General features: G+C 42.0%; 1 protein-coding gene across 1 annotated transcript in view; it reads right to left on the reverse strand.

Moving 5' to 3' along the window:
• The window catches only part of itga9 (integrin, alpha 9), a 48,563-nt gene extending 25,703 nt beyond the window's left edge, over positions 1-22,860 (reverse strand). The window contains exons 1-15 of the mRNA XM_031732090.2: positions 22,409-22,860; positions 22,004-22,131; positions 20,022-20,128; positions 17,752-17,875; positions 15,812-15,879; positions 12,848-12,977; positions 12,676-12,761; positions 12,525-12,587; positions 12,028-12,165; positions 11,574-11,679; positions 10,183-10,277; positions 9,716-9,806; positions 9,367-9,412; positions 9,078-9,232; positions 6,447-6,607 (exon numbers count right to left, since the gene is read on the reverse strand). Of these exons, the coding sequence (XP_031587950.1) occupies positions 6,447-6,607; positions 9,078-9,232; positions 9,367-9,412; positions 9,716-9,806; positions 10,183-10,277; positions 11,574-11,679; positions 12,028-12,165; positions 12,525-12,587; positions 12,676-12,761; positions 12,848-12,977; positions 15,812-15,879; positions 17,752-17,875; positions 20,022-20,128; positions 22,004-22,131; positions 22,409-22,596 (1,686 nt within the window). The 5' untranslated portion in view covers positions 22,597-22,860. The remainder of the gene's footprint in view (positions 1-6,446; positions 6,608-9,077; positions 9,233-9,366; positions 9,413-9,715; positions 9,807-10,182; positions 10,278-11,573; positions 11,680-12,027; positions 12,166-12,524; positions 12,588-12,675; positions 12,762-12,847; positions 12,978-15,811; positions 15,880-17,751; positions 17,876-20,021; positions 20,129-22,003; positions 22,132-22,408) is intronic.
• Positions 22,861-23,475: the final 615 nt, after the last annotated feature.

The following is a 23,475-nucleotide window of genomic DNA, read 5'->3' on the forward strand; positions in this document are numbered from 1 at the left end:
AAGACTGCAGAAGCATTTTGCCCGGCGTGCTTAGCTGCCAAAATCAACAAATCATCAAATCTGCCCAACCTCTGGTCGCCTTGATATGAGTAACAACGATAGATTTACTATGGCAACAACACAGAGTAAGTGTAACAAGCAGCCATCCCAAAAATAATACCTCGCTTGAAGCTCGCATACACACATATGAAAGGAAATTAACAAGAACTCTGACTTGTTTTATGGTAACAAACGTCTGCCGGCTGTGCTCTCACAAAACAGCCCTGCAGAAGAACTGTAATGTTCATACTGGCACAGCCATGTAGGGAAATCCTGAGGAAAACATTTCCCTGAGCTAAAATTATCCTGAACGGCTCTTCTATAGCATTCACTAAATGTTATTATCATTCAGCTGAAATCATTTATATCATGCTGCCTATGACAATTTCGACTTGATTTATTGTCACTGCACACAACTTCAGTGTTTTTTGATTTTTTTTCATTATATACTTAATAAATAGGTGCTTGACTTGCTGCCAAGTGTAGCGGAACAGCTGGATTTGATTACTTTCCTGATATATGCTTCCATTGTATCACCTCTCTTGGCCTGAGGTAAATGAAACGAGGAGACCAGTGTCAAGGGAATTGCACATTTCTGTTGAACTTTAAAGGGGCAAACAAAGCAGACAGTGTGGCTGCAGCTCTGAGTTTCCATGTGCCAAACTTTGACTTTGTCCTTCTGGACACTCTTTGAGATGCAGCCACAGGAGCTCCTGGTTCGTCTTACTCTGTTTGTCTGTGAACAGCAGACTAGGGTCAAACAGTAGATTCAGATGAATTCACAATTGTTTTGTCTTACATTGATTTTATTGCTATCGTTAAATAGAATTAAGTAAGATGTCATTCACCCAAAGGTGTAGTATACAAGTACTGTTACTTTCCAGGTCTTCTTGGATGCAGACTCATGACTAGTAAACCACACTTCAGTGTGTGTCTGGAACCAGATACAGTAAAGTAAACCAAGTAACTAAACACGCACATCAAGTAATACATCAAGGCAAAGTGTGCACTCGGGATCACTAAGGAACCCCTAATACATTTCATTGCTTTTCATACAGTCTCATTGATATTCTTGTTGGCTGCTGTTCACGTTCGATGTTGTCCTAAAGGCTGTTTGCTGAAATGACAGGCCTTTGGAATTTAGCCAAATGAGATATGAATGACGCATAATACAGCTCTAACGAGCAGGTAAATGGACTTTTAATTCAATTCTGTGACTTCACTGACCACCATCAGTCCATCTACTTGCCCTTAAACAGTCACTGCGCACAACACGACCGTAGGGTCATGATTATCATTCAGTCGACCGGAAAGGGCATTGGAGCAGTTAGCTTTGACAGAGAGATGGCCGTGCTTTAGATACCCCAATAATAGAAGCAGTCACCAGAATGTAGTTTGGCCAACGTTTAAATATTGCAGTGGTGCCGAGCAAATGTTACTGCAGGACACGAGATGTAGGACACGGTGTATATAGGCCAGAGGAGAGGGGGCCAGGCAGGATACTTTACAAGCTAAATTAAACAGACAACTGTTACAGGCAGGGCTTTAGTTGCCTATTTTAACTCCTCCTTGGAGCCTGTGATGCATCTCCAGTGCTACACAAAACCACTCATGACCACAAATGGAGCTGACTTTTGGCATGATTTCAAGGCTCACGTGTGCCCAACGGTAATGGGACTGCTGGAGTAAAAGCATGCATGATGATGGATATACGGCCAAAGATGTAAACAGGGAAGAACTGCACAATATAATACAATGGAATACTTAAACTTCATATATTAAAACAACCAATGAATCAAAGCCACTTGTGTACAGCCAAACACTATTTAACACAACCAACGGGCACAGATGACCTCCATTCAACACAAAAATGTATACATGAGTTTAGTAGTTTCTTAAATGATAATAGGAATTGATTAACCCACCAAAATGTTTCACATATACATGCGTGTCCTGACATTTTGTACAGATATTTGTGGTTAACAAATCACCAACATCTTAATGATGTTGGTGATAAAAACGTCCATCTATTCATCCAGCCATTCTTTTCCGCGGGGTGAATGGAAACCCAAAAATCGTTTTGATCACTAAAGCTAATTTTCTCTGACATGACAAGTAGACGGGTGGTTAGTTTGCAAGTCACTTGTTTAAATTGTATGAAGGCCTAAAACTAGGGGCTGCTTTGAGTGGCATGGTTACCAACACAGCAATTATCAGTCTTTTTAAGCATTTTTAAGGTATTTACCTGAGATATAATACAGCCTTGAGCCATCTTTCATTTCTTTATATTTTGCTTCCAGGGAGCCAAACCTTTTTTTTTACATTTTCTAAACTGGTCTTGAGCAATAACTCTCTGAGCTTTCTGAATGCCTTTCAAATATTTTCTTTGGACACTGGCTGCTTTTTCACTCGTTTTCAGTCCAGTCCTTGTAGCTGACCATTTTGAGAAGAATATGTTTTTCTGTTCTGTTTGTTTGTTGAACCACTTTCAAGCATAAAAGAAGCACCCAAATCAAGGGATGAATACATAACAGACAATTTAGCAAACAAACAATTTTAAATTGAATCTTTAGGGACTTTGTTACTAACAGCCTGTTGAAAAAAACACAACTTGCTTCCATCTCCTTAGTTGATTCTTTGAAAGATAACACAGATCAACAGGCATAAAACTGCATAATTCCACCAACAATGTGATTCCCAAAGAGCTATTAGCCAAAAACTTAGCATATCTTGGCATGGTGTAGAAAAAAAAGACTAACTACAGCACATGAATAGTATCCAAAAGTCATGTTGTTTAAAAACATTAACACAGGACCTGACACAGGATGTCATCTGATCCTTCAGTTGATCGATCTACTGTTCACTGAAGGTTTATCAGAAATGGTCTTAGTGGAAAATCGACTGTCAACAAGCCATTCTTCAGAAAGGGAAGCAGAGAAAAAAGGCTATGTCAATTCCAAACTACAAAAGAGCTGGACTGAAAATCAGTGGCAACACATCACACTGCCAAAAGCAGTAAAAGTATACCTCGATAGAACAACACACAGTGAGGGACTGTCAGTCATTGATTGGCCTCCCCAGTGACTGGACCTCAACATTATTGAAGCAATGTGGGAGAACAGAACAAAAGGAACACCCAACATCCAAAGAAAAGCTATGAATGGCTTCAAGAAGCCTGAAGAACTTTTCCTGAAGACTACTTTTGAAATCTTTTTCAGTTTTTAGTCTTCATAAGTTCAGGCTGAGTTAAAGAATAAAGGTGCTCATACCAAATATTGACTTTCAAGCTCATTAGAATTGTGCAAACTGTTTTTACACTGTTTAGTCCTGTTTTTCCTGTACCGCTAGTGGATGCTACAAGCTAGCACTGCTACCATAGCAATTCAAAACTGGTCCCTTTGGGTTGAGAAAGAAGCAAGACACCAAAATGAAAAACCCATGGTTTGAAGGGAGCAGATGTGTTCGTCTTGCTTTTTAATGCTGTATCTGAATGAAGAAACGTACCTGTTTCCCAAGCATTTGCACTTATTCTTTAAATGTGTAGGTGTCCATTTGTGAATAATACTCCAAACATTCAAGCTATTTTACTACTTGGACTCTGTCTGGCACAATAGGCTGAGACTTTGTGCAGCAAATGTAATGTACCAGTTGAACACAATTGAACATAAAACTGAAGAATTTCTACTAAAAGTTGGTGGTTTGCTTGTTAAATGAATCATTTCCATCTCATGCACAGCACCTCTGGTCATGTGAACTTCCAATCACTCATCAGTCATCATGGCTGATTTCCCTCCCTAAATGTGAGGTACAACTCCAGCAAAAGCCAGCATGGAGTTTATTTAGCTAAAAATAACCAAACAAAGGCCATCTGGAGGGCTGGTATGTTGTTAGTGATGCCAATGAAAACATGTTTAAAATGATCAAACTGAAAGTAAGAGGAATTACGCTTGAACTAGTTAGACACTGAACTATTTGCTTCTGTACTCTGTACCCTCTGAAGAACTCTTGTTATGCTCCCGTGTTCTCAGCACGTCATGATTTATTGAACACACTATGTCCAGCTTTTTTTTTTACTTTACTTGACTTCAGATGGTCAAAGCTGAACGTGTGTGCTTCATGCACATTATGTGGAACTAAGACAACTTTAACAGTGTATTATTCAGTTTCTGAGCTCATTTAAAGGAATTTGATGTATAAAGTCAATAAATGGCTTCAGCACATGGTCAGCAGCTCTAAACGTGAGTGTATCTCGGAATAGCTCAGGGCCTGCTTCCATCGGCTCTCATGCATCAGGGCTTGAGCAGCCAACCCCAACCTGAGGGTTTTCCATCAGGAGCACCAGCGTGCAGTTCCAGTTGACACAACAGCAGCCCAGCACCCTGCTGTGACGCTAGTCTCACTCTTGTGTTTTTACTGTACGTTTAAGCTGAGAGAAGGGTGGGGGCGCGCAAACCCTCCACCCCTGATACAGTCGAGGAACCAGCTGGTTTCCATTAGCATACCTCTTCTAGGGAATGGGAGGATTGGCTCATGTGGGCAGACACATGAGTAAGATAAACGATGCGATTGGTCAAGCACACTAGACCCTCTGTGAGAGCGGAGCCAGATCACCTCTGATTATGGTGATTCTTTAGCTCTTCTCCCAAACACATAATGCATGATGACAAAAACTCATGACAGATAGTTACCACGCTAAGTTCTAATCTTTGGGCCCCTTTACTTTTTATACATATTTAAGGTCATTTAGCCTGTAAACATTCTAGCTAGGTTGCAATTTGTGCACCACACCTTCACAGTCCTGTGTGGCTTTTCACCTTTGGATAACTTCAGGGGTTTCTCTTGTGTGTTTTGCAACCAGGCAAGTGGAATCTGAGGCCATATTCATCAAATCTATAAATAAATAAACAAACCAAAGAGTGGAAGTCCTTTTACACCTCAGTCAAGCCGACCCAAATGCACCATATGTTACCCCAAAATAAACTTTCCATCTGCAAAGTTAAATATTTGCCAAACATTAAGATATTAAAGCATGAAACTGATTTGTCCTCTGGGCAGGAGTTAGATGAGCAGAACAATACCACTCTTTGTGCAAGGCTAGAGCCAGAAGACATTTAAACAGGTGGAAACAGGTGGAAGCAGCTAGTCTGGTCCCCGGAAGGACTGCTAATGCTGTGATCAGACCAACATCAAAGTGCAGTTTTTATACAGCGCCTTTAATTCTCTAAGAGCTGCAAAATAGACGCCATCCTTGAAGCAACATCTGGCCTGATGGATGGCACTTACACTACAAGTGTGTTTGTGTAACAGCTAGAGAGATGGCAGAGATAAGTGACAGCCTTAGGTTAGAACTGAGTGATGATCCAGTCGCCCACCCACAAGAAGGTAAATGTCAGACTCAGTCTGGGCAGAAACACTATTTTATGACTCCTGTTAATGTTATGTGTGCTGAACCTTGGTTGAGGACAAGTGAAAATTTAGTTTGAAATGTTAAGAATCTCCTATTTGCTAAACTATACAGGCTTACTGAAGAGCTTGGATAAACACTGGGCTCACTTCACTGAGTAAACCCTGATAACTGTGATAAGGCTTCCTTTGGAAAAAAGACGAAAGTCTTGCTGCTACAACTCTTCAGTGTGCTGTACGCTCATTACAGTCTGACTAGTTAAAAGAATGAGAGGAAAGCGTGGTAATGACAACCTCCCTCAGTTGGCAGCTCGGCCTCCCACAGAGAAAACGCCTGGAGAGCACCATTAAGAGCGCCAGTGAAATTTACAGGCCTGCAGTGGGCCTCCGTATTAGCGGAGGTGAAACATGGATGGTGCCCTCAGGATGAGGACCCTCTTTGTGGATGTGAGAATAAATCACACGGGAACACAATAACGGAACTATGCGATGACAAAGGAGACTCTGTTTCCTGTTTCTGTCAGTTTCTGCAGACACACACTTGAGCAGCGTGGTTTCAGGAACCATCAAGCAACTGACTGTTACCTTTAACCTAACCCAGCAGGGTGACACAAATAGCTTCCCCGCAGATGCCCGTTGATCCGTGGCCTTAAGCTACAGCAGCAAATTCTCTCACTAAGAAGAGGCATGTGATGACCCTCACTTTACTACTTTATCTTGACATTTTATTATTTATTTTTCCTTTTTTTTGTTCGGTCTGTGCAAACATTTTAGCTGGAAATGTGTGGACTTTGATGGCCTAACCGAAAACTACATAAATAAATAAAGACAGAGGAAAAATAGGCCACAAGAGCAAATCACTCATATCACAAATCAACACTACATGGTGGGAGTGCTCAGGGTCATGGGAACATAACAGAGATCAGCCGAGGACACAAAGAGCAAGTGGACTACCCAATCCAAACACAACCAGCAGCAGGACCACACATACAACCCAAACTTACCTTAACGTAGGCGGTGTAGCGCTGGCACTCCTCTCGGTTGATGTCCAGGCTGAGCTGGTGGCTCATCTGGCTGATCTGAGATCCACTCTGAGCAAAGTAGACCCTGGAAGGCTGGCCTTTCAGGCGCTTTTCCACATCAGCCGTCAAGTTATACAGCAACTCTGAGAGGAGGCAGAAAACACTGTAAACATAGCATCAGCTGACGATAAATAGAAAAACCAGAAGTATGCAGGGTTTGGTTTTCTGGTAACTGCCATTAAGACATGAGAAAGGAAAAAAAGTGTTTATTGCAGTGAAATTAAGACAAGTAAGAGGGAAGATGGGAACATTTTTTGGTCAAATTATATGATGGTGCTTTAGCTTAACAGCAGCTCTTTGTTCAATGTTGTTTCAGGAGATTTAATGCGATTTGGCAAAATGGCTTGCTCCTGTGATAGAGCCTGACTAAGCACTGCCACTGAAGAAATCAGGAATCTCATCAGTGACAATTTAGATTTTGAACGTTCAATTTTTCATCCACAAGCCGGAAGATATTAATTGGAGCTGGGCAGAAGGTCTTTTATTAATGTCGACTCATGTTAACAGGCTTTTGTCATGATATTTCAAGAGTTTACAGTCAACTGACATAAGAATTAATGAAAAAATGATGAATTTTCCAGCTGGTGGGGCGGTACTAATCTTATTATGAAAGAAAACCTAGTAACAGCTTTCCTGCTGATTCCACACCTGGCTTTGAGACACAGAACAACGTCAAATCTGTTTTGAAATCATAACCCGACATCACCAGTGTTTCTGTTTCTTTGCCCTTTTAAATCCCTTCCTCTCAATGAATCAACTTCATTCTCTAGTAGTTTCGTGAAGAGGGTGTCATACTGGTAAAAGAGTGGGCGGGGTGGCAAACACACCCAAGTCGGACCAAAGCCTACTGTTTCCATCGTTCAACAGAGGGGACGCCATGACCTCACTCCAGAGGAGGCGAATGAAGGTTTCGTTATAGGAGTCACCAAACACACGGTGCTGCACTTTCCATGGTGTTTCGCCAGACGACTAAACAGAGAGGCTTTATTCCTGCGAGCCAGGACATATTCATTATGTAACGACAGGGTTCCTGTTCCCCTGGGGGGGGGGGCTGTAAATGACTACACCCAAACACTGGAACAGGACTGCACCTCAGCCATCAACAGTCACCCCACCCAACAGCCAGTTAGCAAATGTTGAAGGGTAAGTCATAAGCCATAGTGACACTCAGCCTCGGCCAATGGATGCGATGCTCTAACTCAAAAAGATAACACATTACATGATGGTATGTAATGTGTGGTATAAAGTGGTAAACACTTCCTGTCTTAGGAGTAGGTGTGGTTTGGAAAATTGTGTGGTTGTGCGTCATGTGACGCTACTGGCCAACACGTTCTCATCCCAACGCGTAACATGTGGGATGAATAGCATGTGACAAATCGTAGGTATGTTACGTGTTCGCAGTCATGAGAGCTGGATGGAGTGAATCTATACATGTAAATATCTTTTACGCTCTGATCATGAATCGCTTTGGAAAACATTATGTGATAGGATTAAGGATACAGTTAGGGCTGGAATGGAGGGCTGGAGCCTCTGCTTGAAGCGTGTGTTACCGCTGCAAACGACATTCGATTGGATTCAACTGAGAACCCAGAGCGTCCGCCAGTCGGGAAAAAGACTGGCAGAGGTAACCAGGAACATACTTGTACCATGCCATACAAAGTGTGTGCCTCCAACAAAGTTAATTTTCTCTAGATTTGCTCTCCTGGAAAATTTGAAAGCTTGTTTTTGCTGCTGAACATTTTTCTTTGCCATTCATAAGTCTAAATTTCAGGTTATTATCTCAAAACTTTGATATCAAAATCTCTAGTTAGGTATCTGAAAGTTCTGAGTTACAATCATAACATTTCAAATTATAATGTTAACATTTCAAGTTATCTCTAGATTTCAGGTTAGGTATCTAAAAGTTTTGACTTACTGACTTAAACTCCTGAGCAAATCCAAATTTTGAGATTCAAAACTTAAAAATTTGAGATAATAACTCAAAGTTTGGAGACGATAACTCGAAATTTCAACTTACTGACTGAAATTATGAGATACCTAACTCAAAATGTTGAGATAATAACACAAAATTGTGACCTCTGGATGGAAATAAAAAAGCCTCCTAAACGGGTGAAGCTGGGGCAAAATCGATGTGACCAAAATGCAGAACGATCTCTTGCTGTGTGGTGAGTCAGCATCGTCATTTTAATCAGCGTTCCATATTTGAATTGACGAGTGTGAATTTCACTTTCGCAGTGATAAGAACATATCTGCAGGGATGTGAAAGGGTTACTAAGCAACAACAAAATACTGATATTACTTTGGCCAAAACTCTATTAAAACCACAATTTTATATTTTTAAGACATTTGGCTTTGCTGACTTTTTTGTTTTTTACTCTGGCTACAGTAGTGCTTACATTCTTTATGCTAAGCTAAGCACCTCTCATTCTTTGTGTACAGACCTGAGGACACGATTAACCTTCTCATGGATGTCTTGGATGGATCTCTTTACTCATCTACCTTACTGGCCAGGTTAAAGGCGCAGCAGCTGCGCATGCTTCATCACATCATTACCTATTTGTCCAGGTAGCTGTCTTCCTCTGAAACGCATGCAGACTGTGACGTTGAAGCAGTTCATGTTCTGCTGGCCCTCGTGGCACTGTGGCACAGTTATGTTGATAGAGACAGGCAGGAAGATGGAGACATCCACTGTAATCACAGGCCGCGACCTACGACCACAGATTCCAGCACAGGAACACAGTGTGGGATAGACTGACCATTAAAATGACTCTGAAGTAGGATAAAGTGGCACTCTGCTTCTCACAAATATTGCCGTGTCAGAGAGAATTATCCCATTACTCACCTCAGCAGCACCACGCTATCCGCCATGAAAGCTCCGATAGTAACATCTGCAAGGCAATAATACATAAAGAAGATATGACATTAATGCAACATCTGCTGACAGCGCTTTTGACACCTGCAAATCCACAACAATGCACAGAGCTCTTTAATTGTCGCGCTATCTCAGTCTGCATGTCAGCTGTGGAATGCAGTAAACAAGATGCCTCAGTCACAAGTCTGAAACTGTTACTGCGTGACAATAACAGGATAAAGCCACGATAAATATTTAAAAGTGTCATCCTTTTTCACTTTATGTTTCTCATTTTGCTTTGATGTTCTCATGTGGCTGGGAAGCTCTGTTATGACCATACCTGCGTATCCATTACCGTCCATGTCCACATTGCCAGAGATGGACTGGCCAAACATCTGCAGACCAGGGTTTACGCTGCGCCCAGACAGTTTCTGGAACACATGATACCAGCCTTTAAATAACAGGCGTGAGCCAACAAGGAAAAAATGAGCACTTCTCCTGTTTTTTGTTTTTCTTTTTTTTTTGTTGTTATACTTAAATGAACCTTTCCTAACAAGTCTATAGCTGTGATTCATGAGGGTTGGGTAAATACACCACCGTCAAGCCCATGGGGAAACAGCTCTGTCTTATTTCTGGGTCTAAAAGTATTGTGAAACCTACACATATTGCACACATGCACACATTGAGTATGTGTTTTCATTACTATGCATTGATCAGGCTGTAAAGAAGCTAATTAATCTGGAGATGAGGAGAAAGCAGGTCACACAACAATGCTGCTTCACATCAGAGCAAATTGCGAGTCCTTACCATTGAGTATTTTTTGGTTATTCCTGTGGCGTCCCCATGGTAGATATAAACCGCTCCTCCATACTCATCCTCTTTGGGCGCTCCTATGGCTACATCTGAGGAGACAAAGAATGCACAAAAAGTGCTTCTGTGAAAATAAATGAATGAATACATAAATAACTGAATGAGTGCACAAAAGCTTTCATTAATCATCTGTTTACTTTCTGCTAGCCAGTGCCTGGGAAACAAGCTTTAACTGTAAGACTCATGATAGACAATTAAGTGTTGTTAGTGGCCATAAAACTTGTGCGACCTCTGAGAAAGTGGAAACAAGGCTATAAAGTGCTGGCAAGCACTGAAACACCCTCCCATTAGCCCCTTTCAGCAGAAAATCAGATATAAACGTGCTTTTACAAACCAAAACACTTCTACGCCATGTGGTGCAGCACAGCGAAGTAGAAATGGTAAAAGAATTTTTAAGGAAGCATTACAGAGATTGGATTCAAGTCTTCAAGTCGTCAGTGTGAGTCTACAGTAGTTCTTGCTAATTAAATGGCAGCAGTTAGGTTGTAAATAATCGCCCGCCAGGCAGCGAGTGTGTCTGTGGCGAGTGAGTGACGAGTTGCAAGATGAGTTATGCTTCCCAGCTGCCATCTTTCTCTGCAGACTCACACATGCTGTGCCAGGCTGCAAGCCTCTGGGCATATCTCACATGGAGATGAAACCAGGCAGGCAGAAGCTTCCAGCTTGGAGTGTGAGATGGAAGCCAAGTGGAGCCCTTCAGAGCGGAGCCAAGCGAGGGAAGAGCAGACAGAATAAATGTATGTGTCTGTGTGCGTGTGGGTGATTCGGTTTCGGACTCCGTGCCCAAAAGGGTGAGAGAGGGCAGTACTGTCTACTTGCCACAGCATATTAATAACAAAAAAATGTGTGTGAAAATGAGGGGTTTTGTCGCACCTACTGGGCAACCATCGCTCGCTTGTGAGCTGAAGGGAAGAGTAAAAACTGTGTGACTTCATTATCCGTTAGATGACAGAGGAAAAGGCTTTGTTTCATGACATCATGGCAACGTCAGTGTAACTGCACCGCTGCCACTAAGTGTTTGTCATTCTTCAGACTGTAGATTAATGGTCCACTGGAGAATTTTGAAAGCCCACAGCTCTGCTCTGATCTGTCAGCAGTGACAGATGAGAGGTCAGATATGTCTTCTTTGGTTGAGCCTCTGAGCTATTGTTTAAGAATTAAAAAGACTATGAAAGATTTTTATAAAAACAAAACAAAACAAACCCCAGATGTGAAGTTTCTCTTTCGTTTACAGCTTCACATGCCGGTGAAGCTCACCTAAAAGCTTCATATAATTAAATCTTTCATTTGCAAAGCAGAAAGCTTTAAAAACATTGCTTTGTACCGACCTTGATAGCCGTCGTCATCTATGTCTCCGATTGCGGCAATGCATTCTCCAAAGTGTGCATTGAAAGCGCTATCGCCAGTCAACACGCCATCCTCTTCCATGACCCCCTAAAAACAAAATCAGGCAAGAAAACAATTTATATCCAGATCCAGCAGAGGAAAAAAAGGAAAGCTGCAGTTACACAATTGCAGCTTTTATTTGATTAAATTCCTTGGCCGCAGCTGCAGATAGCAGCCTTTCACCCAAATTACTTAACCAAGAAGTCGCTCCTGTTGCAATAACTCTTACACATAAAGTGTACAAACAGGAGCGGTTAAATAACGCCACTGCTGAATCTCACCCCGCTCCACTGTTTATTATATGATAACCACAGTCAGGAAATAATAATGGAAATATAATAAAACAAGTCTGCAAGCTATGCTCTCATGTTCCTGCTGACTCCAGTTTCCACTCACGTTGCCTCTGCTGAGGTACACAGACACCTGGCCCTCATCCCTGAGCTGGCTGTGCATCGGTGCCCCCACCAGCAGGTCCGACAGGCCGTCCTGGTTCAGATCAACTGCACACAATGAGGAGCCAAAGTAAGAGCCCATCTGGAACCAAGGTGAGCCACAGAGCAATGGGTCAGATCACAGAAACACGAACGGTTCATTCATTTCACACACAGCTCACATCTAAACTGGATTATTTCTGCTTTTATGGACCAATATTAAAGGAATATCAACACAGCTTCAAGCTACCGTGAATTTCTTTTAGTTACTCTGAATGAAAAACATTAGCCGCCTCCCCCTGGCTGTAGTTTGTGGCAAGCGTGCTCCTGTTTTTTTCAAACAGTGTATTTCTGGCAACAAAACAGTTAGAGCAGTGTGTCTGAAAGAGTCAATGATTCCTCAGGCACACTGGGACCGTCAGAGAACTCTGAAACAATACGGGATCACATTCATGCTCATACCATTTTCCCTGAGGCTTGAAAACTCTTCACCAAAGATGCACCATCAATTTTAAAAATATAAACCTGAAAAAACAAAAAGCAGAATCTTTTCAGCAACCGACACAAATGGACTTCAAATGGAGAAAGCTGAAAATGAAGATGAAAGCTCTACTTTTCCGTTGGTGCTGTGCTGAGGAGCCCCTGCAGCGATGTCTATTACATTAGGAGAGGAGAAGTGTCCAGCAGTCACAGCATAGCCTGGAGACAGAGACAATAATTAGTTGCAGCCGCCTCTGTCCTGATGTATGTCATTCAACATTATATTCTCATTAACCGGCTCTCACCGAGGTAGCTGTATCTGTGGGAGTCAATGTTGTCTTTGTTCGGGCTATAGAAGGACTCAGAAGTCAGGTTGTACACCTTGACCGTCCCAGTCCAGTAGTATGACCCCGGTGCCCCCATTACCACCAGCTCCTGAAAATGAGACAGCCACATATTCATGCAGATAAAAGTGGCAGGGATTCACCCCCTGTGTGCACTGCAATAGCCTGCTGCAGAGAGGGGGAGGGGGAAAAAAAAGGAAAACGCTGTCGGGTGAACATCTGGTTAACCAACAGCCACAGAATGGTTTTCACTATCTGTTCTTAAACACACACGCAGCAGTATCAGCTTTCCTTGCTGTGATGGAGACTTCGGAGCTGTGAAATGAAGTTGCTCAAAGATTTTTCTCATAACGGTTCACGGGCATTTAAGCCGACAACGGGACGGCAATAAAGATGCTCTGTTTGGACTACGCCCGAGTCGGTTGTAAAGGAGGATGTGAAGTTAGCACCGAGCGCGCTCCTTTTGTGCAAACAACATTAAAAACACAGTGAGGACCTTACTCAGCGGTATGCACTCTGTGCTGTGGTGTCAAACATCTGGGCACCACAAGGCGTACCGACCAAGGTTCAAACAAGGATAAAGGTTTAACGGTTGGACACCGTTTCTTTAAATTCTTCAGATTCTTTGTAGGGGGTTCAAACACTTTAACAGATCCACACTCAGGTCGGTCATCCATGAAAAAAAAGAGTTTGATGATGAAGTCTCTTTAGTTTGGAAACACTTGGTTCATTGTGGAAACCAACATGGTGTCACTTAGAGCTGTCCCTTCAGCGGCAGATAGCTGCTTTTTATCCAAATTATTTAACATGGTATCATTCAACATGGTATTATTATCCAGCTCTCCCGTGAGGTGCAGATAGCTGCCTTTTATCCAAATCATTTAACCAAGGAGTCACTCTTGTTGCAATAACTCTAACACAAAGTGCGCCAACAGAAGCAGTTAATCGCATCCTCCTCTCCATGTCCATGACTTGGACAAAAGCATGTCACATACAATAAAATCTTTAGTTCCACTGAAGGCTCGCAACCTGTAGGGGTCTTTGAAGTTTATCTATGGCGATTTTACATTGGGGTTTACTTGAATAACGGAAAGATCCCTGAAACCATCTGTGAATCTGAGGCTCTGCAACGTGGCTCTGGAACACACATCTAAGAATCTGAAGCATGTGATGTTTTTGAGAACTGACAATACTGATATTGCTTGTTATTGTGTATTTGTGTGTGTGTGCAAATGAATTCAATTTAAAATCGATAATCAGGTACATTCTAGGCCTTCTTCTGTGTCTTTCTAAAGTTTTAAATTGCCAACACTCACATATTTATCATGTAGTAATATAAACATTTCACTTTTCATAGTTATCCTCAAGACCAAAATATTACAGGACCACTAATGTGTAGTATGAATGAAAGAACAACTTTTTTTAAAACAAAGCCATATGTTCTGCATGTGGTTTGACTGTGTTTGAGTCTATCATTCATGCGTATATATAAAAGCTAGTGCGCAAATTTAGAGTCCATGTTTATTTATTCGTTTAAGCCTGTTAGATGGCAGCAAATAGTGGAAAATGTCCATCACATTTTTTTCCATAATCCAAAGGTGATGTCTCTAGGTAATTTATTTTGCCTTTCCTAACAGGAGTAAATAGGAAAATCCTCACACTGGCAAACCTGAAAATGACTGGAGGTTAATAATAGTAACAGGCTACGCAGATGCTAAAATAATATTGTGCATAGCTAAAATAAAGGAGAAGTGCAAAAATGATATGAAATGAATTTCTTGCCAGTGAAAATGTTTTTTAGCCTAGGGCCACAGCTGTGCTCAGAGGACACATTTTAAGTCATTTACGGTCTACCGTACATTACTGTATGTTCCAAATTAAGCTTAAGTGTAATCTGAGACATGAAAAGAACCTTTGAGGAACACATGGCTCACAGGAAAGACTTATCCTGCACATGCATTGAAAACGAGAGCCCTTAACTGCTCACAATATATGTTTTTCAAATTTTAACAAATCCCTCAAATGCATCTTTTTCCCTGTCACACTGCGGTTCTGCTAAGATGCATGTAAGAGTTAATCTATTTGCACTTCCTCTCACCAACTCCACTCAGGCACTTTACTGACTCAGTTCGATGAGGCAGCTGTGTGAAAGTGCAGCATCCACCAGTCGGAAAATCAGTGGATTGATTCCCCAGCTATACCAGTCTGCATCTTGAAGTATCCTTGGGCAAAATACTTAACCCCAAGTTCTGATGAATTGGAGCGTGTGTGCAAATGTGACAAAGGTATAGAAAAGAGTGCTTGTATGAATGTGTGTGTGATTGGGTGAAAGAGGTAAAAAAAAGAGCTCAGAATAGAAAGGATATGTTTGGGAGAACAATAAGTATTTGTAAGATACACAAAGGTAATACACGATCATGAATGATATCGTGTCAATACAAAGCAAGGCAAGACAAGAGCATCAAAGCCACGGAGAAAAGGAAACTCAGATTTTCTTTAACGTTTTATCTCGTGGAACCACACCTGAGGTCACGTGAGGTCGCCACATCCTTTCCTACTCTATCTGCTATCTCTGAAAACATTAGCTTACAATTGGTTTTGATACGAATATATTTATTTGAGTGTAGAATTTGGACCACACCCAAGTCCTCTATAAAGGAGGATGTGATGTTACCGCTGAGAAGGTTATACGCAATCATGGATGACATCCTGTGTCAATACAAAACAAGGCATCAAAGTGACAGAGAGGCGAGCGAAGGGAAAAAGATCATAATTTAAAGCAAGGCTGTTTCAAAGAGCCTTGTAAACATGTGGCAATGCGATGAAATATATAAATGTACCAAACAGTGAGAAGAAACACTATCTCTGTGTCAACCTGACAGAAACCCGGGGACTTCACAAAGATGAACAAGCACTGTTACTGACCTCCGTAAAAACTCCCGCTATCCCAGCTTGGCATGAGCCATGCTCTTCCCCATACTTCTGCTTATAGTCTGTAAGAGAAAACAAACCACAAATTATTTCACTGTGTGCCTGAGCCAGCGTTTACTGGAGTTTTTCCTGCATTCCATATGGAGCTAGTCAAAGTCCCGGTCCCATCCAAGAAGAGTCTGGGGGCAGAAAGCAGACTGAAAGAAGGGGTGCAACACCACATTCAATGAAACGACCTCTCGCATGCGCTCTCAGGTTACGAAAATATTGAGCTTGGATCGGCACAAAATGCACTGTAAATACGGTCCCATGCAAAGTGTGTCTGGCCTCTCTCCTCACAACTGCTGGCAACATGAGTCACCAAAGGAAGTGAAATCCTGACCTGGGAGCATGATTAAGGTGTAAACCAGGCTTTCATAAGAAGCTCTGAGTCACATAACAAAACATGTGAAGAACACATTTACAAAAGTGGCCATAAAATGCTTTACAGCACGTTATTTTTCAAATGGAACTTCATTTTTAGTTTTGTAGAAGGCGCCCGAACTAAAACAACCTGCAGGACGAATGGATTTGATTTACTGCAATCATAACAAAATCGCATTTCTCTAACTTGAGCAAATCTTTCCTTAAAAGCACCTGATTTCAGCGAAGTTAAGCCAAAATCTGCGTCGCAAGACCGCTTCAATAAATTTGCCAGTACTATACCTTTGTGAAAATAATTTTCTTTGGCTAAGTGGTGCAAAACGGAATATAAACTCTGCACTTCCACTGGTCAAATGCTCGTATATTTGGCTTCACAAACTGGGTGTCCTTTCGTAGCCGCAGCTGGCTCTTGCCAAAGTTGAACTTGAGGGAGAGAAATCACACTTTAGGGCTCGCCCACTACTGTTCCCCGGTGCCAGGACACCAATCAGAAGTCAGAGGCAGACGTGGGGCTTTTACAGTGACGTTCCTGGCTACGGAAATAATGTGCTGTGAAAATATGTAAAAGGGAAAGGACGAACAAAACAAACCGGTTATTCCAAACCTGGGAGCCTGGGCCTCTCATGGGGTCCTACAGTCTGTGCGGATTATCTAAAGGGATATTAAATTATTAAAGGAATCTGAAATAAAAACTAGACAGTATCTCACTTGCTGTGGCACCACTGAGTTCTGCCGTCTCAGTGTCACCTGGCACTCTATGGGTCAGACCTCACTAATTTTCTATATAGACCTTGATTTTGATTTTAACTATAAGTCTATAAGCGTACCTTTACATGATTAACAGCTCAGAATATTCCTTATTTAATTTATAGTAAGCCTCGGTGCAGCCTCTCTTTGAAACAAGCTCCCTTCTCTTTCCCTGTGAGCCACCTTTCCTTTGATTGGCTGCCCCTCACAAGCCCCTGATATAGGGATATCCTCCCTCCTCTTTTTGTCATCATAAATAGCCAAGAGTAAAAGTAAAGAGCAGTCTAAAACCATACTTGGACTTCATTATTAAACCTACATTTAATAAACTCAACCAAGAAGGTCATGTGTCCATAGCCATTGGTTGGTTTGTCGTTTTTTCAGCAGGGTTATGAAAAGCTACCAATCTGATTTTCATGAAACTTGGAATGAAGCATTAGCTGAGGAGAAACGGGTTGATTGCTGGTGCAGATCCAGACTGTGTTGCAAAAATATCAAGACACTTATGCCAGTTTTGGCAGCAGATTGGCAGAAGTCTGGACTTTCTGTGTGGCTTTCAAGGTTGTTTTTCTGGTACTTTCCAGACACAAAAAAATGATGGAATACGCTAAGGTCATAACCAAAGTCTACGCTTTAATTTTAGATAGATTTAGTTGATTAAGCTGCTGGAATTCAGTGACGAGCTCTCTCACCCCAATTCATAATGATTTAAAATGACGAAATGCCCCAAAAACACGAGTGCTGTGATTGTGCTTCTACTGTACCTTCATAACAAGGGATGAGTGGTTTTGTCCCACGCTGGAGCGTTGGGGGAATGATGGAGCAGTATCCATGGGGAAGGATATACTCTGACTCGTAGAAGACGTTTTTCCAGCGGTGAGCACAAGCCTGTGAGAGAAAAGCATGAGTGAACAACACATACGCATTTCCGTAAACACAAACAGCTCAAACTCCAGGCAGGCGTTGATCAGCAGCGATGACTGTAGCCCCCTTTTTCTCGCCGGCCTGGAGTCAGCGCGTCTCTGTGGCTGTCAAATGATCGTCAATGAGAGGGGGAATTAAAGCCCATCCATAACCCTGACCATAACAGCCATGGTCTGTGGTGTGAATATCTCGAGATCTGTCTTTCCCATGCAACATTTGAACGCTCAAGCGAGAAAATGTTCACATCAATGACCGTGCGTTTTAAAAGTTTAAATTTCAGGACGGCTCCTCCGGGTTTTTGCAGTCAAGTGAGAGAGACAGAGAGGCCAGAAGTTCAGAAAAGCACACGCAGTGAAAAAATAAAGCGCATCAAAAGACAAAGAAGCAAACTTCTCCTGCATTACACTGCAGTGGAAACGTGGAGTGCACGAACGGACAGGGGGTAATTCTCCAAACAATACTTTCCACTGTGTTTTTCAAAAATATAACAGCCAAGTGTTTGGTAAGCAAAGGAAAAGGAATACAGAGCAGATTTTACAAATTTTGCACAAAAGAGGCCACATAAATGTGTAAATGTGGTAATAATTTAGGACCCTGGGGGGAATGGTGGTGGAGCCCCTGTGGCTCTGGGGACAGCTTTGGATGCCTCTGTGCACACAGAGTCCACTTCATTTCCCTCCCCAAAAGAAACCACCCTCCCTAACTCCAAAAACACACACACACATAGCCAGTCTCAGTGAAAACAAGAGCTTGGCAGATTGTGGGCATACAAAACACATCAGATGACTGTCTGGAAGCAAGATGCTAAGTTGAAAAACCCTTGTGTTTCGAGGGAAAACTTGGCCAACAGAAGTAACAATATCAGTATAAACTCTCCCTCTTGAGTAGAAGCAGATTTTTTTTTCTTTTTTAAGATCCATCAGCTGATATAAACATAGCAAAAAGGCAGCTGACACGCTCCGCAGCAACTGAGAATTTCATGGTTGGAGTATGGAATCTGTGCTGTTGTCACGTTCCTGTTCAGTTTTAAAAGACCTCGCTGGTCACAAACAAAAAGCGCAGATGAAATCACCACTGTACACATCTGCCAAACAGCCGTTTCCCTTCATGAGTTCATTCAGATGAGATTTTAAAAAAACAGAAAAAGGGAAAAAAAAGAGGCCCAGCAACACGTGGCTCTGGAAAGCCACCACCTTTATTTTATCATAAGCCTCGACCTAATGGCCAGAGAGTGTGCAGCTACTCGGTGTGTTGTTGGTAAGCTCAAATTCCCAGCGCTGACAGCTCCAAGAAGTCTTCACATTTTCACTGATGGGTAAAGCCAAAGGTATTGGTTTGAAAATTGTGCCAGTACATTCCAGTGAGGTATTAAAGAAATGGACCAGAGAGGTTTGGATGGATGAAAAGTCATCGGGATGTCTTTGAGCAACAGGTATTCAAACATGAGAGAGCTGCCCACCCACCTGACGCCTTCAAACTCTCCTGCATTGCCACTAGTTTCCGCGCTGCCCACCGCAGGAGGCAGGGGGTTAATATTTAATGAAAGGCCGCCCTTGGATGGGACCGCCGCAGAGGGGCTGAAGCCTAAACAAACTTTGCCAGCTGCCCTATGATCTCTGTGCAAACACTTAGCAAAGCGCCCCTGGGATTAGCACCATTTGAATCCTCTAAACCAGGTTCTCCTTTCTTTTGTTTTATTTAACAGTCTGCTTTTTTTATTTAAAAAAAAAAAACCCTGTTCCAGTGACTCTTCCAGCTCCACACACGAGGTGAATGTTTCACCGAATTATGTAACCACACAGTCGATTCCAGCTGATGTTACTCCACTTTTGAATAGAAAATCATTCTGATTCATTATTTAAATTCTTTTTTCTTTTTTTTAAAATTTATGGCACTCAAAGTTAGTAAGAATGTAACAAGCACACTGAAAGAAGGAGCTGTCTTCTCACTTAAGGAAGACTGCAGTGGTGAGAGCAGCTGTGGTGTAACAGTGTGGTTAATGGTAAGACATTTGTTACAATGATGCTGGCATAATCGGGGCTGTTTTTACAACATGGCTTGAATTAAACAATTTGCAGAAACGACTGTTGTGTTCTGTCCCTGCGCTCACCAGGATTTTGCCATTGGCGCTGTCCTGGCGGGCCAGGCTGACCCCCATCCACTCATCATCTCTGTCTCCTTGGCAAGTCTTCCCACACGACTCTCTCTGCCTGTTTCCTGAAAGACAATGAGAGCAGTTTGCAGACATTGAGTCACAGGAGGGAGGACCTTTTGGAGTGGGCGAATTGTCACTTGTCAGCTTTTAGAGATCCGGTATTTACTCTTCACTTTCTGCAGATTCTGCAAGTGATTATCACACAGCTGACCGTTTCAAAAACTGGAGATGGAAAAAAAGTCTAAGTCTAGCATATTTAACAATGATTCCTCTACAGATGGTACACTCAATACCATTGACTATTTTCATTATTTTCTTAATCGACCGGTAATGTTACAATACTCAAGGTCAATATGAAGTGGAAGCACAGACGGTAAACAAATCCCCAAATTTGCAGTGCTTGAACAATCAAATGATTAATTTGTGAACTGTTGCAGTTCAATTTCCTTTGAAGTGACTGTCTGATCCATTGACTGCCGCAGTTCCAGATCTCTGAATGAGCTTTCTAACCAAGAAACAGTCATGTGCAAAGGTTTCAGGCACTATTTCGATTCTTATCCTTGGCTATCACTGGTGAGGCGTCAGATTGATCCCAGATTCATTCCACAGCATGGCAACCGCAGGCGTGCACTCAGAGTCACAAAGATCTGTCTTCACCAGCAACATCTACCAGCACATGGTATGGCCTCCACACGCCTCTGACCTCAACATCCCAAGTCAGCTTGGGATTACATGGATTTAGGCTGTCATGACGAGAAAGCCTAAATCCACAGAAGAGCTGTGGCGAGTCCTCTAAGATGTTCGGAACGACCCTCACTACTCAAAACGCAAAAGTCTCAAGTCGCCCTTCATTTTTTTTCCCATTTTTGTGAGGAAAATGAGAAATAGGTTCAACATTTATTAAAACATTGAAACAAGTTATTAAAAGATACACTTTAAAATGGGTTCTTTGATAAGCTGCATGCGATGTACAGACACAGCACTGATTCATCTCCTGAGTTAGGTGCCTTTTTATGCTTGAGTGATTCATAGCTCAGTGTTAAGTGGTTCAACAAGTAAAAAAACAAAAACACCATCAGCACAGAACCAGAAATCAAACTTTGAATGGAAAAATCAAGAGGACATGCAGCTTAATATAAAAGCAAAAGAGTTTATGTTAAAAAAAACAGTAATCTGAATACTTTATTGGCATTTGAGGCTTGAAATCCTGAACAAGCACATCATAAGGATCATGGATCCAGGGTAAGCAAATTAACATCAGCAGGAGAATAAAGTTACAAAAAGATAAATATCTATGTTGCATATCAGTCGTAAGCATTATTCTTCATTTCAACAATGAATCCAGTAAATTGGGAACACAGAAGAGTTTCTCTGTGTCACTGTGTTTCAGTCATATGTAGATATCTTTTGGTTACACAGTGACTAAGAATGGGGTTCATACTGAAGCCATGCATGCACCCCGTCTTTCTTAACCACAAGAACAGAGCAGGAGGGGGGATGGGGGGTGGTGGTCGAAGCTCCAGTTTTTGGCTCACTTGCTTGGAAAATATTAGCAAAGGCATAAATCATATTTATCAAAATATTTATACACCTCTGCACACAGAACCCTCTTGTCTTTTTTTTTTTTTTTTGGTGCATGTCTCGATATAGTAGGTTATGGGCTAAAAGCACAACAGCGCACAGTGTTAGCAGCAGTATACGACTTCATTATTCTGGTTAAACAAAACAGAGGCTTGGGGCAGTTTGTGCAATAAATGATGAAGAAGTAGCAGGAGGACAGCACCAGGGTGGAGCAGCAGGTAGTGGACTCTTTTTTTAAAATTATAAAATAAACGATTCTGTTATAACCTGTACGTGTGTATGACCGAATGCATTGCCTGCTTCTGCATTAATATGTGGTGTTTGTATGGATGCGGCAGTGAGCTTGTGTGACTGACCTCTTCCCAGATCCATCTCTGTGCAGCGGCGATCAGGGTTGCTGTGAACTCGACACTTATATAGAGCTCCGGGAGAATGCACAGAGCTACTGTAGGAAGAGTTTGCCTTTGGTGCCCCTACTATTACCCTGCATCCACAACAAGAAATGAGAGGAAGGACACAGTTATGCTTTTTTTAAACCCCCAAAAACACTTTAACATACATCTCTTTAATACATTGCTGACACCTAAAAATGGGAAATCCTATTACAGGCAGTGAATTTGGAATGCAAATAGTGCGGGCTGTTACCAGTACTTTTAAGTATCTGGGTGTGGATGCAAGTTGGGCTCAAGAGACATTTAAACTTTGACGACAAAAACACAAATTCGTTGCATCGTTGTCGGAAAATGCAAAATGGGACTCACCAGCGTGTGTTGTCGTGATAATGCTCCAGCACAGAATAGCCGAAAAAACTAGAATTTGGTCCGCGGAACACCAAAGGATGTTCTAAGTCTATATTGTAAGAATAAGCCACTGAAATGGAGAGATAAACATAAAAAACATTTCGTACTCCCGTCCTGTATCTCCGCGGAGGAGCCATCCCTTTGCGCATCGTGCGTAATAACGCAGTAGTTTCCAAAAAAAATAAAAATAACAATAAAAGTGAGGGAAGGAAAAAGCCAATAAGGAGTTGTGAGCTCTTCAGTGGGCAAACTGTTATAAGCTATCTTTCAAGTATTTTCCCGGGTCTTGCAGAGCATGTAGACTGTGATGGCATGAGGAAAGGGTCGCGACGGAAAAGTTAACGTTCCGGTAAATAACGGTGCGTCAGCTTCTCTCCATTCTGTGTCAATCTGAGGAAGTTCTCGCTCGCAGGCTGGCTCTCGCTGAGATAAATACAGTCAGCTGTCAAGTTAGCGAGAGATTTCCTGGAAGTAAGGGAAGTTCTACTTAAAATAAGAGCATCGCTGTTTGGTTTAACCACCGTTCTGACGTTTGACGAAAAGTCGAGGTTTTAGCGTGAAAGGAGCAGCCGGAATGAGTTTTTTTTTCTTACTGTGGTCCACGGACGCTGGTAACGTGGTCACGGAGAAACGAGAATGGTTTAGAAAGCATCACATTTCACCCGTGGGGTCTGGGGGGCTTTGGATTCCCCAAAACCGAGGGATGAGGGCGCACTGCTGCCCCCTGACGTTTTCCAGTCACGATGAACAGTGACAGCGTCATCATTTTTAAAAGTTACAGCTTTCATTTCCATCTTATTGACTGTTACTCGCTAAGGATTCTTTATTAAAATCATTCAAACTCAAACTGAACTCAAAAGTCAAAGAAGAAAAAAGAAAGCGCAAAGACTGAAGAATCATCTGGAAAAATCATTTTTACACATCTTTTCTGCCTTTCTTTCATTTATCAGTTTTATCTACACTAGTCTGGGAACTGCTGTTTTGCAGTGCATTACTTGCGCAACAGGCTTTTAGATACATACACAGAT

Source organism: Oreochromis aureus, linkage group 13 (assembly GCF_013358895.1).
Source record: "Oreochromis aureus strain Israel breed Guangdong linkage group 13, ZZ_aureus, whole genome shotgun sequence".
Lineage (NCBI taxonomy): Eukaryota > Metazoa > Chordata > Actinopteri > Cichliformes > Cichlidae > Oreochromis > Oreochromis aureus.